Source organism: Salmo salar, chromosome ssa01, assembly GCF_905237065.1.
Source record: "Salmo salar chromosome ssa01, Ssal_v3.1, whole genome shotgun sequence".
In the NCBI taxonomy this organism is placed as follows: Eukaryota; Metazoa; Chordata; class Actinopteri; order Salmoniformes; family Salmonidae; genus Salmo; species Salmo salar.
Genome location: NC_059442.1, coordinates 34,795,523 through 34,817,243, shown reverse-complemented (window position 1 = coordinate 34,817,243; position 21,721 = coordinate 34,795,523). Strand labels below are relative to the sequence as shown.

At 45.6% G+C, this 21,721-nt stretch overlaps 1 protein-coding gene across 2 annotated transcripts in view; it reads left to right on the top strand.

Moving 5' to 3' along the window:
• Positions 1-21,721, top strand: part of LOC106601300 (cysteine-rich motor neuron 1 protein) — a 119,889-nt gene that overhangs the window by 73,949 nt on the left and 24,219 nt on the right. For both annotated transcript variants that reach the window (XM_014193406.2, XM_014193409.2), the window contains exons 6-7: positions 14,089-14,271; positions 15,674-15,871. In XM_014193406.2, the coding sequence (XP_014048881.1) occupies positions 14,089-14,271; positions 15,674-15,871 (381 nt within the window). The remainder of the gene's footprint in view (positions 1-14,088; positions 14,272-15,673; positions 15,872-21,721) is intronic.

Genomic DNA, 21,721 nt, shown 5'->3' with positions numbered 1-21,721 from the left:
ACACAATCCTGTCTTGGAGCTCTACGGACAATTCCTTCAACCTCATGGCTTGGTTTTTGTTCTGACATGAACTGCCAACTGTGGGACCTTATATAGACAGGTGTGTGCCTTTCCAAATCATGTCCAATTATTTGAATTTACAACAGGTAGACTCCAATCAAGTTGTAGAAACATCTCATGGATGATCAATGAAAACAGGATGCACCTGAGCTCAATTTTGAGTCTCGTAGCAAAGGGTCCAAATAATTATTCAAATAAGGTATTACTGTTTTTTATTTTAATTCATTTGCTAAAATGTAAAAAAAAAAAAAAATCATTTTGTCATTGTGTCACGTCCTGACCAGCAGAGGGAGCAATTGTATTAGTTTTGGTCAGGACGTGGCAGGGTTTTTGTGTGTGTTAAGTGTTGTGTTGGTGATTGGACTCCCAATTGAAGGCAGGTGTGTTGAGTTGCCTTTGATTGGGAGTCCTATATAGTAGTGTGTGTTTTTATTTGGGGTTGTGGGTAGTTGTTCTTGCATTGCGTTTTGTGTGCCTGCAAGCCTGTTCCTGTCGTGTGTATTGTTTTTTGTCCGGTGGATGCTTTACTCTTTTTTTGAATTAAAATATGAGTACCCACATTCCCGCTGCGCCTTGGTCTTCTCTCCAGTACGACAACTGTTACAGAACTACCCACCACAAAAGGACCAAGCAGCGGAAGAGGAAGGAGCATCGGGTGGATGAATGGACATGGGAGGACATCTGGATGGCAAGGGATCCTACACCTGGGAAGAGATCCTGGCCGGAAGGGGTCGCCTCCCATGGGAACAGGTGGAGGCACTGAGAAGAGCGGAGGCAGCAGGAAAAGGGAGCGAACGTTATGCTGGAACACGGCTGGCAAGAAAGCCGGAGAGGCACCCCCAATAATTTTTTTTGGGGGGGCACACGGGTAGTTTGGCCAGGCCAAGGAAGAGCCGTAAGCCAGCTACCCGTGATTACAGGGAGGTGCGTATGAGGTGGAGGGCGCCATGTTTCGCTGAGGTACGCACCATCTCGTCTATACGGACGCACAGCCCAGTTCGCCCTGTACCAGCGCCCCGCATGTGCCAGGGTGAGGTGAGCATCGAGCCGGAAGGGGGGATGCCAACCCTGCGCTCAAGACCGCCAGTGCGCCTCTACGGTCCGGTGTTTCCCACTATATGCACTAGCATGGAGGTGCGTGTCTCCAGGCTGGCACGTCCAGTACCAGCCCCACGCATCAGGCGTCTAATGCATCAGCCCAGCCGCCGCCAGTCAGGAGTCGCCAGAGCTGCCCGCCAGTCAGGAGTCGCCAGAGCCGCCCGCCAGTCAGGAGTCGCCAGAGCCGCCCGCCAGTCAGGAGTCGCCAGAGCCGCCCGCCAGTCAGGAGTCGCCAGAGCCGCCCGCCAGTCAGGAGTCGCCAGAGCCGCCCGCCAGTCAGGAGTCGCCAGAGCCGCCCGCCAGTCAGGAGTCGCCAGAGCCGCCCGCCAGTCAGGAGTCGCCAGATCCGCCCGCCAGTCAGGAGTCGCCAGAGCCGCCCGCCAGTCAGGAGTCGCCAGAGCCGCCCGCCAGTCAGGAGTCGCCAGAGCCGCCCGCCAGTCAGGAGTCGCCAGAGCCGCCCGCCAGTCAGGAGTCGCCAGAGCCGCCCGCCAGTCAGGAGTCGCCAGAGCGGCCCGTCTGCCCGGAGACGCCAGAGCGGCCCGACTGCCTCCTGTCCTCCGGCCCAGCCCGAGTGGCCCGCCTGTCCTCCGGCCCAGCCCGAGTGGCCCGCCTGTCCTCCGGCCCAGCCCGAGTGGCCCGCCTGTCCTCCGGCCCAGCCCGAGTGGCCCGCCTGTCCTCCGGCCCAGCCCGAGTGGCCCGCCTGTCCTCCGGCCCAGCCCGAGTGGCCCGCCTGTCCTCCGGCCCAGCCCGAGTGGCCCGCCTGTCCTCCGGCCCAGCCCGAGTGGCCCGCCTGTCCTCCGGCCCAGCCCGAGTGGCCCGCCTGTCCTCCGGCCCAGCCCGAGTGGCCCGCATGTCCTCCGGCCCAGCCAGAGTGGTCCGTCTGCCCGGCGCAGCTATCGGCGCCACCGAAGTGGGCGACGCCGAAGGTGGAGCGAGGTCCACGTCCTGCACCTGAGCCACCTCCAGGATAGGTGGGTTGGGGAGGGAGGGTGTAGCACAGTGCCGTCGTTGACGGCAGCCACCCTCCCTTCCCTCCCTTGTTTAGGGGTTATTGTTGATTGGTTTTGTTGGGGTATTGGGGATTTTTTTGTGTTTTCTTTTTTAAGGTGCATTCCGGGGTCTGCACCTTGGGGGGGGGGGGTACTGTCACGTCCTGACCAGCAGAGGGAGCAATTGTATTAGTTTTGGTCAGGACGTGGCAGGGTTTTTGTGTGTGTTAAGTGTTGTGTTGGTGATTGGACTCCCAATTGAAGGCAGGTGTGTTGAGTTGCCTTTGATTGGGAGTCCTATATAGTAGTGTGTGTTTTGTTTTGGGGTTGTGGGTAGTTGTTCTTGCATTGCGTTTTGTGTGCCTGCAAGACTGTTCCTGTCGTGTGTATTGTTTTTTGTCCGGTGGATGCTTTACTCTTTTTTTTAATTAAAATATCAGTATCCACATTCCCGCTGCGCCTTGGTCCATTCCTAACGACAAGTGTTACATTATGAGGTATTGTGTATAGATTGATGAGGGAAAAAACTATTTAGAATAAGGCTGTACGATAACAAAATCTGTAAAAAGTCAAGGGGTCTGAATACTTTCCGAATATACTGTATATGGAGACTGTTTATTGCCAAAAAGTAGGGGTTAAATACAGTTGAAGTCGGAAGTTTACATACACTTAGGTTGGAGTCATTAAAACTTGTTTTTCAACTACTCCACACATTTCTTGTTTACTTGTTGGCAAGTCGATTAGGACATCTACTGTGTGAGTGACACAAGTCATTTTTCCAACAATTGTTTACAGACAGATTATTTCATTTATAATTCACTGTATCACAATTCCAGTGGGTCAGAAGTTTACATACACTAAGTTGACTGTGCCTTTAAACAGCTTGGAAAATTCAAGAAAATGATGTCATGGCTTTTCTGAAGCTTCTGATAGGCTAATTGACATCATTTGAGTCAATTGGAGGTGTACCTGTGGATCTATTTCAAGGCCTACCTTCAAACTCAGTGTCTCTTTGCTTGACGTCATGGGAAAATCAAAAGAAATCAGCCATGACCTCAGAAAAAAAATGGTAGACCTCCACAAGTCTGGTTCATCCTTGGGAGCAATTTCCAAACACCTGAAGGTACCACATTCATCTGTACAAACAATAGTACACAAGTATAAACACCATCGGACCACACAGCATACTTTGGTGTGAAAAGTGCAAATCAATCCCAGAACAACAGCAAAGGACCTTGCGAAGATGCTGGAGGAAAGAGGTACAAAGATATCTATATCCACAGTAAAACGAGTCCTATATCGACATAACCTGAAAGGCCGCTCAGCAAGGAAGAAGCCACTGCTCCACAACCGACATAAAAAAAGCCAGACTACGGTTTGCAACTGCACATGGGGACAAATATCATACTTTTTGGAGAATTGTCCTCTGGTCTGATGAAACAAAAATAGGACTGTTTGGCCATAATAATTTGTAAGTCGCTCTGGATAAGAGCGTCTGCTAAATGACTTAAATGTAAATGTAAATAATGACCATTGTTATGTTTGGAGGAAAAAGGGGGAGGCTTGCAAGCCGAAGAACACCATCCAACCGTGAAGCACGGGGGTGGCAGCATCATGTTGTGGGGGTGCTTTTCTGCAGGAGGGTCTGGTACACTTCACAAAATCCATTGCATCATGAGGCAGGAAAATGATGTGGTTATATTGAAGCAACATCTCAAGACATCAGTCAGGAAGTTAAATCTTGGTGACAAATGGGTCTTCCAAATGGACAATTACCCCAAGCATACTTCCAAGTTGTGGCAAAATGGCTTAAGGACAACAAAGTCAAGGTATTGGAGTGGCCATCACAAAGCCCTGACCTCAATCCTATAGAAAATTTGTGGGCAGAACTGAAAATTGTGTATGCGAGCAAGGAGGCCTACAAACCTGACTCAGTTACACCAGCTCTGTCAGGAGGAATGGGCCAAAATATTTATTATATTTACATTATTTTTGGGGGACTATCTATTGTTCTATGTAGTGAATATGTTATTCGATGTGTTTGTATGGTCTAATAGCAGTAAGGGCCCCCCCCCCAAAAAAAAAGAATTCAGCTAATTATTTTATTTATTTTTTGGGGCTACTTCATGGGGTCGTAAAATTCCAAATCAAATTGTGAAATGATCCTTGGTATGACCTTCTTAAAACAATTCCATATAGCTTAGTAGAACCCCCTCCCCCGGTTTGCACAGGGCATGGACTCTTATGGGTTAAAAAAGTTCCTCAAAGATCCTTCTTGGGTTTTTTACGGTGCTGCTACTCTCTGTTTATCATATATGCATAGTCACTATAACTATACATTCATGTACATACTACCTCAATTGGGCCGACCAACCAGTGCTCCCCCACATTGGCTAACCGGGCTATCTGCATTGTGTCCCACCCACCACCCGCCAACCCCTCTTTTACGCTACTGCTACTCTCTGTTCATCATATATGCATAGTCACTTTAACCATATCTACATGTACATACTACCTCAATCAGCCTGACTAACCGGTGTCTGTATGTAGCCTCGCTACTTTTATAGCCTCGCTACTGTATACAGCCTGTCTTTTTACTGTTGTTTTTATTTCTTTACTTACCTATTGTTCACCTAATACCTTTTTTGCACTATTGGTTAGAGCCTGTAAGTAAGCATTTCACTGTAAGGTCTACACCTGTTGTATTCGGTGCACGTGACAAATAAACTTTGATTTGATTTGACTTGATTTAAGGTTCCTGTAGGAACATTTTATGTCCCATGTATTCTATTATGAATAATAGCAATACTACTACTACTACTACTACTACTACTACTACTACTACTACTACTGTACTAATTCTTCTACCAATAATAATAATAACAATATACTATTAACAATAATAATAATACACATAATATTGAGTGGCAAACTTGTAAAGTCACAAATTAATTTGATTGACTTTGAAATTCACAGAAATCCAAATATACAATCAATAAATAGTCAACCGTTGACGAACCTTCATATTTGATGTGTATCGACAACAAGATAGGAACCTATACTAAAAATACTATAATAATTATTGTCATTAACTATACCAATCAAAAGACCCCAGACACTATCAAAGCATTAGCACATCGATAAACATCTTTCTAAGTGGTTTCTAATTTGAGCAATTTGGCTGTTACATCTGACCCCTGCGTTACTTTGTGCTCTGGTCTCCCCTATCCCGCTCTACAGCAAAAAGTTTGCCATTCAACATTTGCTGGTAGTTTACCCCACTCATCAATTCCCAGAACACATTTGTGAATGAACAGCATAGTGCTTTTCACTGATGCTGCATACTCAATATAAAAATGAAATGGACCCCCATGGCCACTCCCATTCCATGGAGTTGTCCGAGTAGATCCTCTCCATCCAGGAAGAGTTGGATGTGGCTCTCATCCGCAAAGGGATTCCCCTCTATTCTTATGGTAGGTGATAGGAACTTTACACAGTGTAATAAGTAAAAAATATGATTTATTTTGTTTAACGGGAAATACATACCCTGTCTGTGAGGAGGTAGGGGAGGAACAAAATGTCTGCAGTGAACTTGAGACCTTAAATAGGAGGGTGTGTAATATAAAGGCTGGATTAGAATAAGTGGAATATGAACGGCTGCATTACGTAAAGGGTACATCAGAAATGTCATGATGGATTATTGGGACCGAGGTCAGAGGAGCAGACAGTCAATTACATAACTAGAGATGGTATTGTTATGCTACTGGTAATGTGATGGAATAAACAAATGTGAGAAGAAATAATCCAGCACATTGTGGTCTGGGTAGGCACAATGGTGTAAAAAGCTTATTAGTGTGTGAATAAACGTAAGTAGGAACATTTAAGAATTCTTACATATCCCTTCTCTGTTTGGTCTCTCAACGAGGAGTACTTGTGAATGAGCCCTGTGCACACATCCATGTATTGCCATGTAGTAAGTACCTAAAGCATAAGAGAAACATACAAGATTACATTTAGACTAACACATTACATTACATTGATTGATGCCGTTGACTATCATCAATTATAAACTGGATTGTTCGCGCCCTGAATGCTGATTGGCTGATAGCCACGGTATGTCAGACCTTGTACCACAGGTATGACAAAACATTTATTTGTACTGCTCTAACTACGTTGGTAAATAGTTCATAATAGCAATAAGGCACCTCGGGGGTTTGTGATGTATCGCCAATATACCACGGTTAAGGGCTGTGTCCAGGCACGTCATGCGTCGTGCATAAGAACAGCTCTCAGCCGTGGTATATTAGCCATATACCACACCCCCTGAAGCCTTATTGCTTTAGTAAAAGTTGAGCTGCAGTGATTATGACAAGACAGTATGGAGAGGGAGGACAGAGACAAGAGGAACAGAACACACAGTAATCACACTGTAAATACATTCATTTACCATTCAGTTAGTACTGGAAAAGACAAAGAAATAACACAGAACACACTATACCTACAATGCAAATACATCCAAATACTTTATAGAGGCTAAGTAGATCCATAGCTTTAAACATGGTCTTGCTTTGGTCTGAAATGCAGACAGAACAGGCCGCCCCAATACACCAGTCTGAAAGACATCAATTAGACACAAACGCAACATAAACAACATGAGTATTCAATATCAAATGTATCAAACTAATCTGATGTGTTTTATTTATTTATTCCTCTTTTTGTCAAGTTTAACATAACCTACATTGGATCATCTTTCTCTCTACTCTCTCTGCAATATGTAACTTTTTGGGTGACCTGACCAAATTGACATAGAAATGAACATTATAGATCTGTCATTCTCATTGAAAGCAAGTTATTTCTATGCTTCCCGGTCTTCTGTTTAGTTTTTCCGTCTTTTACTTTCAGTTTTGTATACCAACTTCAAACAGCTGAAAATACAACATTTTGGGTTATGGAGAAAAACAATTCTGAGTACTTTAGACGATACAATGTTTTATCATATAAACTGAAATTAGGCGAACTATTCAACATTTTTGCAACCAATAAATGACGGAGGGATTTCTGCATATTGCACCATTAAGGAAAATGCATGCTTGGATGTAGAGTTAGCAAGCGGTCCTGAATATTCTCGGAAACTGATGTCAGCCATGACTAATACGAAATTTGGACTGCGGTCATGACTCGTGACTGTTGGTGTGGCGGTAATACGGTCACCGTAACAGCCTTATCCGTGACTGACCTCAGCGCCTATTAGACTGACTGATGGATCGAACAGTAATCCAGTTGACATAGCATATGTTACGCTGTGTGTGTGTGTGTGTGTGTGTGTGTGTGTGTGTGTGTGTGTGTGTGTGTGTGTGTGTGTGTGTGTGTGTGTGTGTGTGTGTGTGTGTGTGTGTGTGTGTGTGTTGCGTGTTGGATCACTCTTCATTGCCCTGAGGGCATGCAGCAGTGAAAATGAAGCTGCGGAACGGACTAGTGCACTGTTTGATTATTGTCACCATGACAACTAGTGTCTTTCAATATTTCTATTTGACAGACAGCCATTTGTAGCTTTTGGAAATGTTACGTTTATAAACATCCTGGGAATGCTAAGTCAGAAAATGTCTGCAGCACACCCCTATGAGAATATGGAAAGAGAGTTTAGGGTAAAGGTGGATGAAGGTGTAAATGTGTAGTATGTGACGTGGCATACATGATTCAGCTAGTTCAGCCATTTAACAATCTGAAGTGTTTACTTCCTGAATGTAGGGGAGAATGGGGTATGTTGAGAGACATTTTTTACAGTCATCATCACCACATCAAGGGAAATATAGTATTATTTCTAACAAAGATATCTACATACTGTAGGGTGTTGTGTATTCTGGAAATAATCAGAATTCAGGTAAACATAACAGTTTTGAAAACATAGCTTGTCCGAAAAAAGTGGTCTCTTGGCACAACTTAACACAACCTGAGTATGGGGTAAGTTGAGCATAGAGAGAGGGTAAGTTGAGTCGCCTTGGGGTAGGTGGGTGATGGTGTCCTGTGACAGTGGGTTATGGTGCTGGTAGGTCAAAATGTAATTCATGGAATGGGGTTGTGGTATATTGTATATCTTAAATATATGCCTACATTCAGATATAGATGTCTCTGTTCAATATCACTTACCCTTTCATTTTATGACCAGTTGTCTGGGACAGGGATGTTGTTTCCATGTGTCAAGTTCTCTGCATTTGAGGCTACAAGCCCATGAAACTGGTCCGCAAAATTCTTGATATGTTTAGCAAGCTCAGACTCCAATTCATCAGATAAGACCTTGTGTGACTCTGCTACTCTATCATAGCCTCTCTTTCGCACAGGTACATGTTTGTTATATGTTTTGTCATTGTACCTCTTCAGTGTCATTCCATCTGTTTTTTCATCCCTTGCTGCTGCTCAAATTGCCTTTTTCCATTCTATCACTTCCTTGGCTGCTCTCTATATTTTGAGTTCATATGCATGACACATTGCAAAAATTCTATGCATATTATGCATAAAACTGACAAAATGTAATCCTTATTTGTTTGGGATATGGTGGCCATTGGCTCAACTTACCCCAAGGCAAACATTTTGACTATATGAGCCCACACAGCTACAAGGATGCGCTTTCATGCTTGGCTTATGACCTCATATTATATTTTATAGAGACCCCAACTGATGTATAAAACAATCTTAAAGCAATCTACTTTAGTTTAGATACAAGCGTCATGAAACCTATAACAAAATAAAATAATTCAACTTTTCTTTTTACTAACTTACCACTTTTTCCACGCTGCCAAACCGTGTTGGTTTCCTGCCTTTGCTTTATAGATTTTTTTTGTAGGATTTTACCTGAACCCGTAAGAGACAGTGGACTTAGTATCATCCATCACCATGATAAAACTAAATTGTCCTCCAGGTAATGAGATATAAAGCCTTGTTAAAAGTTACCAATAAGAGGATATTTTTCTCTACTTTGAGAGCAGGACTTTCTTTGAGCATGTCCGAGGGGAACACATTGGCAATAAGAGTGTTTTTGAGCATGTCCAATGGGAATGAACACTTTGGCCATAGAAGAAAGTATCGATGTTTCATAGCCCTGGCTGTCTGTAATATGCTGCCTGCCAAACTCTAACTTTTCAGTCACATAATGGTGAGTTCCATCTGAGGGATCCAGGATTCAAAGGCCTGATCCTGCTTTAGTGTTTACCGTTTGAACGGTTGTTTGGCTTGGTTTTATAGAGGTGGATTGTGGATCAACAGAGCTATGGCAGAAATACTATGGGGATATAAACTCAGCAAAAAAAGAAACGTCCTCTCACTGTCATCTATGTTTATTTTCAGCAAATGTAACGTGTAAATATTTGTATGAACATAACAAGATTCAACAACTGAGACATAAATTGAACAAGTTCCACAGACATGTGACTAACAGAAATGGAATAATGTATTCCTGAACAAAGGGGGGTCAAAATCAAAAGTAACAGTCAGTATCTGATGTGGCCACCAGCTGCATTAAGTACTGCAGTGCATCTCCTCCTCATGGACTGTACCATATTTGCCAGTTATTGCTGTGAGATGTTACCCCACTCTTCCACCAAGGCACCTGCAAGATCCTGGACATTTCTGGGGGGAATGGCCCTAGCACTCACCCTCCGATCCAACAGGTCCAAGACGTGCTCAGTGGGATTGAGATCCGGGCTCTTTGCTGGCCATGGCAGAACACTGACGTTCCTGTCTTGCAGAAAATCACACACAGAACGAGCAGTATGGCTGGTGGCATTGTCATGCTGGAGGGTCATGTCAGGATGAGCGTGCAGGAAGGGTACCACATGAGGGAGGAGGATGTCTTCCCTGTAACGCACAGCGTTGAGATTGCCTGCAATGACAACAAGCTCAGTCTGATGATTCTGTGACACCCCACCCCAGACCATGACGGACCCTCCACCTCCAAATCGATCCCGCTCCAGAGTACAGGCCTCGGTGTAACGCTCATTCCTTCTACGATAAACGTGAATCCGACCATCACCTCGGGTGAGACAAAACCGCGACTCGTCAGTGAAGAGCACTTTTTGCCAGTCCTGTCTGGTCCAGTAACAGTGGGTTTGTGCCCATAGGCAACGTTGTTGCCGGTGATGTCTGGTGAGGACTTGCCTTACAACAGGCCTACAAGCCCTCAGTCCAGCCTCTTTCAGCCTATTGCAGACAGTCTGAGCACTGATGGAGGGATTGTGCGTTCCTGGTGTAACTCGGGCAGTTGTTGTTGCCATCCTGTACCTGTCCCGCAGGTGTGATGTTCTGATGTAACAATCCTGTGCAGGTGTTGTTACACGTGGTCTGCCACTGCGAGGACAATCAGCTGTCCGTCCTGTCTCCCTGTCGCACTGTCTTCGGCGCCTCACAGTACAGACATTGCAATTTATTGCCCTGGCCACATCTGCAGTCCTCATGCCTCCTTGTAGCATGCCTAAGGCACATTCACGCAGATGAGCAGGGACCCTGGGCATCTTTCTTTTGGCGTTTTTCAGAGTCAGTAGAAAGGCCTCTTTAGTGTCCTAAGTTTTCATAACTGTGACCTTAATTGCCTACCATCTGTAAGCTGTTAGTGTCTTAACGACCGTTCCACAGGTGCATGTTCATTAATTGTTTATGGTTCATTGAACAAGCATGGGAAACAGTGTTTAAACCCTTTACAATGAAGATCTGTGAAGTTATTTGGATTTTTATGAATTATCCTGAAAAAGGGAAGTTTCTTTTTTTGCTGAGTTGAGAATATTTATATGGCTGTAGCTTGCTGGATCTAGCTAAATGCTTAATATATTCAACCACGTCTACGGGGTGAAAATGCAGTCAATAACAGGGATTTGTTTATGATTAAAAACCAACACATTTCTGTCAAACGTTCACCGTCAGTGCGCTGTATCCTTGCAGCAGGCATATATCCAGGCAGGAAGCTGTCCATTAGACAGACAGACACACGCACGCCTCCTCGCTTGCATACCCGCACACTAGAGCCACTAGAACTGATGACATCATTTTCGGCAGGCCAGACAGGCGACCCTGATGTGTGTTCCAAATGGAAATATGAAATATGAAAATGCTTTTGGATGCAGTTAGCCCCTTAAGAATTCCCTTCTGTGAAGGCTCATAAAAATGAAATCACCACGAGACAGACACCTTGGATGGCATTTTTGGATTGATATTGCCAGAAAAATACGGTTTTACTGTTTTAGTCTGGCAGCTAAATGGTCGTTCCATTCAACCAAAAACCAAAAAGCCCAAATGGCTCCAAAATCTGGAAACCCATTCATTACATGTCGGAAAACTATTCCCACCAAACAATGCAGAAACATACTGGTATTATGATTATCACATTTCTGGTTTTAATGTCACATGCACAAGTACAGTGAAATGCCTTTGTTGCCAGCTCTGAACCCAACAATGCCGTAATAAATAACAATGTAATACTAAAAATATCCCAGTCATGGATGCAGTTCAAATGCCAAATGATAAGTCTATTGAGAGAGGAAGGTCCCAAAACACTCAGCAACAATCAAAATCCACAACTTGCAAAATGATTGTCTTTGTCTGCAAACCTCATCCTGCTTATGTGTGGAGAGAAGGAGATAAGCTCTATGGAGAATCAGACTATGGCTTCAGCTTGGTTTCTGCCCAATCAAACTGCATACACAGTCAGTCAGTCTCCAAGAACCATTCATTCTCATGGTTAAAATAACCATGTGGAGAATAATCATGCGCTTCAAATGCATCATCACTGCAGCAACGGACCAATGACACGGTGAATCACAGCTGTGAACAGGAAGGAACTCTCTCTAACACTAACCTCTGATTGGTTTAGCCATTACTGCAGTGGACCAATAACACGCTGAAGCACAGCTGTGAACAGGATGGTCACAGTGTTTTAAATCAAGATGTATATTGAGAAATTGTAGTCCCAGGGGACCTGCTCTGGCCCTGTCCAATCACACACCTATCGTATGGATGTGTTGTTTCCTATTTGGCAGAAAACCCCCCAACAAGAACAACATCAGAATCTCCTGTGTCCTTGGTGCCACCTAGCCACCTAACACAGTACAGTGTTTTGCTGTGCTAGCCTATAGTGTTGCTGGCCTGTGGTATTCATGTGCCAGCGGTTAACTGTTTCATTTATAAAGGGAATAATACCCAAGAGTCAGGCACTCAGTGAACATCTGGGAAGGAAGTTGTGCGATGCCGGCATTGCCATCCGTCATGTTCCTCTTAATTAGCCAGGACCGGCCCACAGCTCTCCTACGGCTCTTCCAGTCAGCTCTGTTCCACTACAGCCTGCAGCCCTGGAGCCCCCAGCACTGATACAGAACAGTCATGACCTACTCTGTCTTACAGAACCCACTACTGTAACTAGAGCACAGATCATATACTGTACTGTGGATGGAATAGACTATGATACAATGGGTTCAGATAGTATTTATTGTCTTCCAAGTACTTTGACCTGTTTTGTCCCAAAAGTGCACACCACGCAAATCTCCATCACCTGCACTCCAGGTTGGCTCATCAAATGCTCAATGTATTTGAAAGAAAACACGAATACTACAAATACAGGTATGAATCACAAACAGAACCTTGGAACACTACTCCTGAAATACATTCATTGTATGTATTGTACGCCTTGTACAGGGATTTCCTTGCATGACACCTACACACTGATGCCATCACAATCGACAGTAAACCATTAGGAATGTATATCTGTTAAACCCTCCTCCTATTTATTCAATTCGACGCCAGATACACACACACACACGCCGCCCAGTGCTTTATACACACCATACAGTAGCAGTCAATACGAGGAGGGAGGTGCTCACACACACACACGGAACAGCAGCTGAGAATATATGAACAGAAGTGGGCCTGATTAGAAAATTGTTGAGTGAATTCACAGCCCTCACTAGTGTGACAACCATGCGTGCAGTATCGCCCCCTCACGTTGTTATTCATTGAACCACAACTAATTGACAAAATTAGTAGCAGAAAATGAAAGACCCCACATGCCATATTGGCAGGCACTGTAATTGTAAACATGTAGAAACCAATTTTCCTGTCCCATTGATTCCTGGGAATTAACTGTTCTCTGATACAGCTGCACTAGATTAAAATGCTTCTGGGTTTTTAAATCTTTTTGGACCAGAAAAGCGTTAAACGGTCCAAAGCCTTGGACTTTTAATAGCTGAAGAGGACGGGGAAATTACCAGTTGCTCGCGGAGAGAACAGACTCCTCCTGAGAGGGATTAGAGATAAGAGAGTTGTGTCGTGTTGGAGTGCGATCAAATGAGTTGACAGTTATGAATTGTTAAGAACTTTGTGTTTGGTGTGTGCATGTGTGTGTCTTGCGGTCTTGCGTCGAATGTCTTCTTATAGGGTTGACGTGTACCTACAGTTCCCTACATCTGAAGGTACTATAGTTAATGATCTGTCGCTCATGCATGGCCTTATTTGACACACACTTTCCACTGTAGGCATTATATCACGCGCTGGGCTAAAAGGTGAATTTTGCACTTTGTGTTGCCATGGAGACCAGGAGAGACCAATTCCATAGCCATCTGAAACTCTGCTGAATCTTTACAACAGCTTTTCTCTCAGACAAATACAGTACATCATCACCATGCTAGCTGTCTGATGGGAGTTTTTACCACTTTTGTCATCGTTATAAAGTGTTTTCCTCTTTTGTTCCTACTTTTAAAAAATGTTTGTTCTTAGCTGTCGCTCAGTCAGTGGGCGTACTAAATGATCCTGAAAGGAAGTGTTTCCTAGACAATGTGCCTCTGCTTTTGCTTGCTCTTTGAGGTCAAGGCGGATTATTGTAAAACTACTTAGTGACAACTGCTGATGTAAAAAAGGATATTTGATTGATTAATTTGTCTCATCATAAATTCTCTCTCCTCTCCAGAGACCAAACCAGCGTGCAGCTTCAACGGGTCGGAGTACCATGACGGAGACATGTTCCGAATGGACGCCTGCCGCTTTTGTCGATGTCAGGGAGGGGTGTCGGTGTGCTTCACCGCCCAGTGTGGCATCTTGCACTGTGAACGCTACTACGTCCCTGAGGGGGAGTGCTGCCCTGTCTGTGAAGGTATGACTTCCTCACCAAATGACTTGGCCCCTGACTAATCCCTGCCTGATTCCGTTCCTAAACAGTGACTATTATGGGATTTGTCATTAATGGTGATCTGGTTCTGTATTTAAAAATCTCAGTGTAGGAGTGCTGAACTAGAATCAGGTCGCCAATGTCTATATCATCCTATTCATCATGATCTGAAAGGCAAAACTGATCCTATATCCGCACTCCTACTCTGACACGACTCTTTGTGAATAGAGAGGGAGTCTGTGTCCTGAACTTTCCCTTTAAAGGGAATCACCAAACCAAACCTCATCCTTGCATGACTCACTATTGTATGTATTCGGATGGTGATCAAGCCGATGACCAAGGTTACCTAGGTTTCTAACGTGCAGAGACGTGGCAACAGAAAGGACAGTCTGCTGAGACCAAAGCATTTCATATCATCTCAAATGAGTGCCTTTGGTAAAGGGCGAGTGCAGAGCATCAATAAACATCAGGAGAGAGATGAGCCGAGGCGAACGCCAAACGCCTACACCGCCGTGACAATATGCAGCTGCACGCAATCAAAGGCAGAATGATGAGAGGGCTTAAACAGTCACTCAGTCAGTTGTCCTCCCTTATGCTCATCACTCAGCCCCTCTTTGACTGACTGTGTTTGGTTCAGACACACACACACACACACAGAACACACACACACACACACACACACACACACACACACACACACACACACACACACAGCACGCACACACACACACACACACACACACACACACACACACACACACACACACACACAAAGCACGCGCACACACACAAAGCACGCACACACACACACACACAAAGCACGCACGCACGCACACACACAGAGTACGCACGCGCACACACACACACACACACACACACACACACACACACACACAGAGCACGCATGCACACACACACAGAGCACGCACGCACACACACACACACACACACACACACACACACACACACACACACACACACACACACACACACAGAGCACGCACACACACAGAGTGCACATTCACACACTCATACACACAGCTGTGAAAACACACTGACAGACATGTAAGAAAGCTCCATCTCAAGCTGAAGATAGTTTGGCTTTAGCTCTGTATTTAAGAATACATGAATGAATATAAAACATATATTCATGATGGTATCACATGTTTTGCAGTGTGACCTTGGAATCCATCAGACAATGCAGTACATTTTCAGAGCACCACATAAAAGATTTTCAAATTGCTGCTTTTTTCAGGGTTGGTGAGAGAAGATGTGAATGCTTTCAAAAGCCATTCTCAAGTTCGCACAACTTTCATCTCGACCTTAATCTCTAAACTATAACCTTTTTGGTCTTTTATCTTTATCAATATGTTCATCTCTTTTCCAGACCCCATCTACCCAGTGCTGAACTTTGCCGGTTGCTACGTGAGCGGGGAAATCCTCGCACACGGAGACCACTGGCGTGAGGACGACTGTACGTTCTGCCAGTGTGTGAGCGGCAACGCCCGGTGTGTGGCCGCCGCCTGCGGGCACAGCTGCCTCAACCCTGTGACTGTACCAGGAGAGTGCTGCCCAGTGTGTGAGGGTAAGTGTGTGTGTGTGTGTGTGTGTGTGTGTGTGTGCGTGCGTGCGTGCGTGCGTGGGTGTGTGAGGATAAGGAGCGCCACACACACCTCCAGCAGACGTGCCCTCTCACCTCACCCTGTCTGTCTCTGTTTGTGTCCGTATCATTGCCACTGTCTGGTTGCATCTCCATCTGTTGTTGTCTATTTCTATCTCTTGCTAGCTGTGTCGGTTTCAATCTCTGTTTCTCTGTCTTACGTTCTCTCTGTCTCTATATCTTGCCTCTTTCTCTCAGATAAAGTCTCTCCCTTTGTCTGCTTCTCTGTCTCTGTCTCTCTCTCTCTCTCTCTTTCTCTGCCGTTGTGTACAGTTGTGCTTCATGTTTCTTTGTACCCATCTATGGACCTGTGTATTTGTTTGACCGTATGTTTGATGTACTTGGCAGTGCAGTGTGTCTCTGTGGACAGATAGGGTCTGTGCTGATTCCAATGTTAACGTGTTTGTTTAGTCCCTGGTAAAATCCCAACATCCGAGTCAGTAGTCAGACAGTAGCAGTTGAACCGTACAGTAGTCTATGAGCAGCTCCAAATCAGCCCGGCTAGGGAAATCTGCCTCTGAGGCTGAGCAGAATCACATCCTTTCAGTTAGCAGGCGTGTGGCTCGGCTTCACTACCGCCGGTGTCGCGCAGCAGCAATCTGCATACAAACAGTGACAACACGTACACACGCGCGCACACACACACACACATCCACAATCCTCAAACCTTCCTGGTGTTATTTTTCCCTAACATTATGCACTGCTCAGAATACCAGATGACTGTCTCCTCTATCCTCCAATGTGTTTTTCATATTGGTTTGGAAAGACCAGCTTGGTCCACACTGGGGACTAGGGCTGCATCTTGTTGCTCGTTTGTCTGGTTAGTGGAAGCAGTGAGCTTAGCGGCTTACGGAATCATAATCTTTTATTAGGCAAGTCTGTAGTATGGATTTTTGCAAAGCTATCTGGGGATGTTGCTGTGTGTGTATCTGTGAGGCTCTCTCTGGCTTACTATCACTGATGAGATTACATCTAGGGTACAAGGGACTAGTCCAGTCTAGTATGCTGCTGGTTTCTATATTACACACACACACACACACACACACACACACACACACACACACACACACACACACACACAGAGCAGATATTGGATCGATGGTACTGTAGGTGAAGATCACGGTTGATTATAATCTCTTTTACCTTGGTAGCTCGGTACCATGGTTGTGGTACAATATATTCCCTTATCTTATGGATACCAGGAACACTATCTATGGACTTAGCACTGCGTCAAATGGCCTGTTACCAAGCTCGTATAGGCGCTAATCATAACCAGTCAAACCTTGGTAGGTGGAAGTGCCGATGAAACAAAGCTTCACGAGTGAGTAATTGCCAAAATCAGTGATGCAAGATACTGTATGGATACTTACTTACAGCTTAGCATCGTTAGCTGCAAAACAATGAGTTGTAAGACCCTTTTTAGCGTTAGCATGCGCTACTGTAGCCTAGCATGCTTGACCTAGCAGACATTGATATATCTGGGGTAATGAATAGTGTTTGTATTTAAAGGAGTCAGTGGATGGATGATCCAACAGGGACAGCCAGGGGACTTGGTAAATTATCCTCATATCACTTCAAATTCATATTTGCCCTCATGGGTTCTTCTCCCTCCAATTAAACAGTACACTATCGGACTATCAAATCATTTTAAAACACAATCAATGAATAACAAGTCAACAACATTATACATTACAAGCTCGACCCAGTGGATTAGTGGTGAGTTTTGTTTTCTAATCAGGATGCAAAGATCTCAAATTAGGTAGCTAGTTCCACTGGCCTGGGGTCATTTTCACCCCTGAGTCTTCTCTAATGAGGACCTGGGGTGGGTAGGAACGGGAGGGAGGGAGGGAGGGAGGAGGGAGAGAAAGGGAACAGGGGAGGTTAGATGGATGGATGGATTGATGGATGGAGGGAGGGAGGGAGGGAGGAAGAGAGAGAGGGAACAGGGGAGGTTAGATGGATGGATGGATTGATGGATGGAGGGAGGGAGGGAGAGAGGGAGGGAGGGAGGAAGAGAGAGAGGGAACATGGGAGGTAGGGGGAGGTTAGATGGATGGATTGATGGAGGGTGAGGGCGAGAAGACGGATGCATCCTGACTGAGCACAGGAAGGACAGCGAGAGTAGAGGGCAGTGGGCCATGCCATGTCTCAATGCCTGCAGGCCCCTTTACCTCTGCCCCATGGTGGGCAGAACCGCTCACCCCCACCTCCACCCCCTCCCATTAATCTTTTATGCAGCCTATCTGCCTCTGAAGTAATTATGCGTGTTTGAGTGACCGAGCCTCAAACCTAGGGAGAGAGAGAGCCAGGTAGGGTGTGGAGGTAGGGTGCAACCCTCAGTCCTCCCACGCTAACCCAACGGCCACGCGCCTGGCCATGCACCCTGAATGGTGATATGAATAAAAACAGATCATGTGTATTTATTTTATAGACCGTATAACTGGAGCATCAGTATTAAGTAAAATAGGTACAATAAGCACAACATTGTTCACTCACTGCTATTCTACACAGTGGGATATTTGTGTTGCTGATTGTGATTTTGTGTGTGTCCTGTCCTCCTCGTCGGGGTTTTTTGAGCAATACGTTTCCAGGGTTTTTCAGATCAAAGCAGAGATAGATATAGATATTATTCCCTTCTTTGATATGCTCGTGCTCTCAAACATTTACAGCAATTACATTTACTGATAGGGAATTGAATCTCTATGGAGCATCATGTTTTAAGTCACTAGACTAGGCTTGGCTTTGATTGACTTCAATTTCAACAGTGGTTGGGGAGAGACTGGAACAGATTGGAACGGATTGCAACATGTGATTTCTCCCCAACACCTATTCATAATTGTATTCCATTCATGGATGGGATGAGTTTTTGTATGATACTGTAAGATGGGTTTTACAATGTCACTATTGGAGATATTGACCATTGTGTCTTGGTGGGGGATGAGAGATAGTCTGAGAGAGAGATAAGACAGTGAGCAGCACAGTTTAATGCATGCCCTCACATCATTATCCGTTTAATGATCTTGCTCTGCCTCCTTAAAAAAGACTCCCGACATTGGTGATGTGTAGCTGGCTACCCTTTATAGAGAACCCCCGCAGCTCACTGGTTAGGTCCTCAGCCTGATTTCCCTGCCATGTAGAATCATCTGAGGAACAATCAATGGGATTGTCTCGTCTACTGTATTTGCAACGCCAAATATTACTCTACACAATTACAATGATTGTTTTGATTGATTTACACCAAGATAGTCACCGACTTGCAGTGTGGCAGTTGCAGTAGTACAATACGTTGGCTGTTGGAGCCCGTCAGCTTTCTACCTGAGGGGAGGTCAGTCAGTGTGAGCTGTGTTGTCATTGCCATGTATTGCGTGTGTACTGGGTCTGGTCCTCTGTGTGTACTGGGTCTGGTCCTCTGTGTGTACTGGGTCTGGTCCTCTGTGTGTACTGGGTCTGGTCCTCTGTATGTACTGGGTCTGGTCCTCTGTATGTACTGGGTCTGGTCCTCTGTACTGGGTCTGGTCCTCTGTGTGCACTGGGTCTGGTCCTCTGTACTGGGTCTGGGCCTCTGTGTGTACTGGGTCTGGTCCTCTGTGTGCACTGGGTCTGGTCCTCTGTGTGTACTGGGTCTGGTCTTCTGTACTGGGTCTGGTCCTCTGTGTGTACTGGGTCTGGTCCTCTGTGTGTACTGGGTCTGGTCCTCTGTGTGTACTGGGTCTGGTCCTCTGTATGTACTGGGTCTGGTCCTCTGTATGTACTGGGTCTGGTCCTCTGTGTGTACTGGGTCTGGTCCTCTGTGTGTACTGGGTCTGGTCCTCTGTGTGTACTGGGTCTGGTCCTCTGTGTGTACTGGGTCTGGTCCTCTGTGTGTACTGGGTCTGGTCCTCTGTATGTACTGGGTCTGGTCCTCTGTACTGGGTCTGGTCCTCTGTGTGTACTGGGTCTGGTCCTCTGTGTGTACTGGGTCTGGTCCTCTGTATGTACTGGGTCTGGTCCTCTGTACTGGGTCTGGTCCTCTGTGTGTACTGGGTCTGGTCCTCTGTGTGTACTGGGTCTGGTCCTCTGTGTGTACTGGGTCTGGTCCTCTGTGTGTACTGGGTCTGGTCCTCAGTGTGTACTGGGTCTGGTCCTCTGTGTGTACTAGGTCTGGTCCTCTGTGTGTACTGGGCCTCTGGTAACACCAGGTAAACAGAAGCCAGGTCTTGCCACTGTCACCCCTGCCCTTGTCCCTCCCAGGCAGTCCACACACGCACACAAACACACACACACCCCTGCCCTTGTCCCAGCGGCCCCAGGGCACACGGCCCTCTGCTCCCGGCAGCTTAATTTAGCTCCCCCACAGCCAGGCCAGTGCTTTATGCATTTTTATTTCCTAATTATTATTTGTTAGGAGAGCTGGTTTCCTCAAGGTGACACCCCCTCTCTGTCAGGGTGGTTATTGTGCCAGACACACAGTGTGTAATTAAGCAAATCAAGGCTGTCACATTGGAATGAAGCCCTCTGGAGTCCTCTGCCATGCTTAACGTTTAATGCTACATAACTCACCGACACCGGGGATAGAGAGTGGGGGTGGGGGTGCTTGCTTTGTGGTCGTATGTGTGTTTTGTCACTGTTTTTGTGTGGTCTATTTGGCAATACATTCATTTTATGCCTTGAATTGCCATGCACCTGCTACTGTACCTACCAGGCAGGTTTTCAGCCTTCCCACCAGTTGTTTGTTAACAGGGATACCTTGCTTTAGCCCTAAGTCGTAGCAAGTTAATGAAATCAGAGCGAGAGAGCTCATTCTTAATTCATAATAACTATAAGTCCTGAAATGAAAACATGGAGGCGTTCATCAGACAAATAACCTTGAGGGGAAAGCAGATGGGAAAAGAGCATTGTGTCATTTTGTTACTTTTATCTGATGGGACTTAATTAAATTCGCACCTCCAGAATAATTGGCACTACGCTGTTTTCAGACAGACCTTCTCTCCCTGCCTACCTGGCCATTTTGTGTTAACCAGGAATTAATTCATCACAAAGTGACCCCAACTTTTCAGCAACACATTTGCTTGCCTTTGTTTAATTAAATGTCCTCATAGGCTTCTATTCATTTTGTTTTGAAATTGTTTCCAGTAGATTTAGCATTGTCTATGCATTATTAGCATTGTCAGAATGTTTTCTTTCTACTGCTATGTTTATCTTGTGCATCATTACATTCATTGTCTCTTGTGACAGACTAGACTGGCCAGCGTACACGTGATTTGCATTCACGAACATATAGTCTACTTCAGAGAGAAGCCACAGTTACTCACTGGTGTCTCCTCTGACCTTGACTGTCCTGTCCTCCCCCTAAATCCTCCTGGCCACCTCCTTTTCCTTCTGTCCTCCTCCCCACCTCCACCTGTCATCCTTCCCACCTCCTCCTCCTTTCTACCTCCTCTTCCTCCTCCTGTCCTTCTCTTGTCCTACTCCCCATCTTCCTTCTCCTGTCTTACTTCCCATCTCCTCCTATCTTCCTCCCTCCCCTGTCCTCCTCTTCCTCCCCACTCCTTCTTTGACTTCCTGGTCTGGTCTCCTCTTCAACCCTGGTACAACCCTCCTCATATTTATCATCACAGAACAGCACTGGTCCTGGCCCCTCCTCAGCAGAGAGGAGCCACATACAGCAGATAGCAGCCAGCCAGGCAGCCAGGGTGACAGGCATCAGGGAGGAATTTTTCAAAGCTGTCATAACTAAACCGTGTGCTGGTGTCCATGACTGTGAAATATGGCCAGCCAACGCCCCCCGATATGATT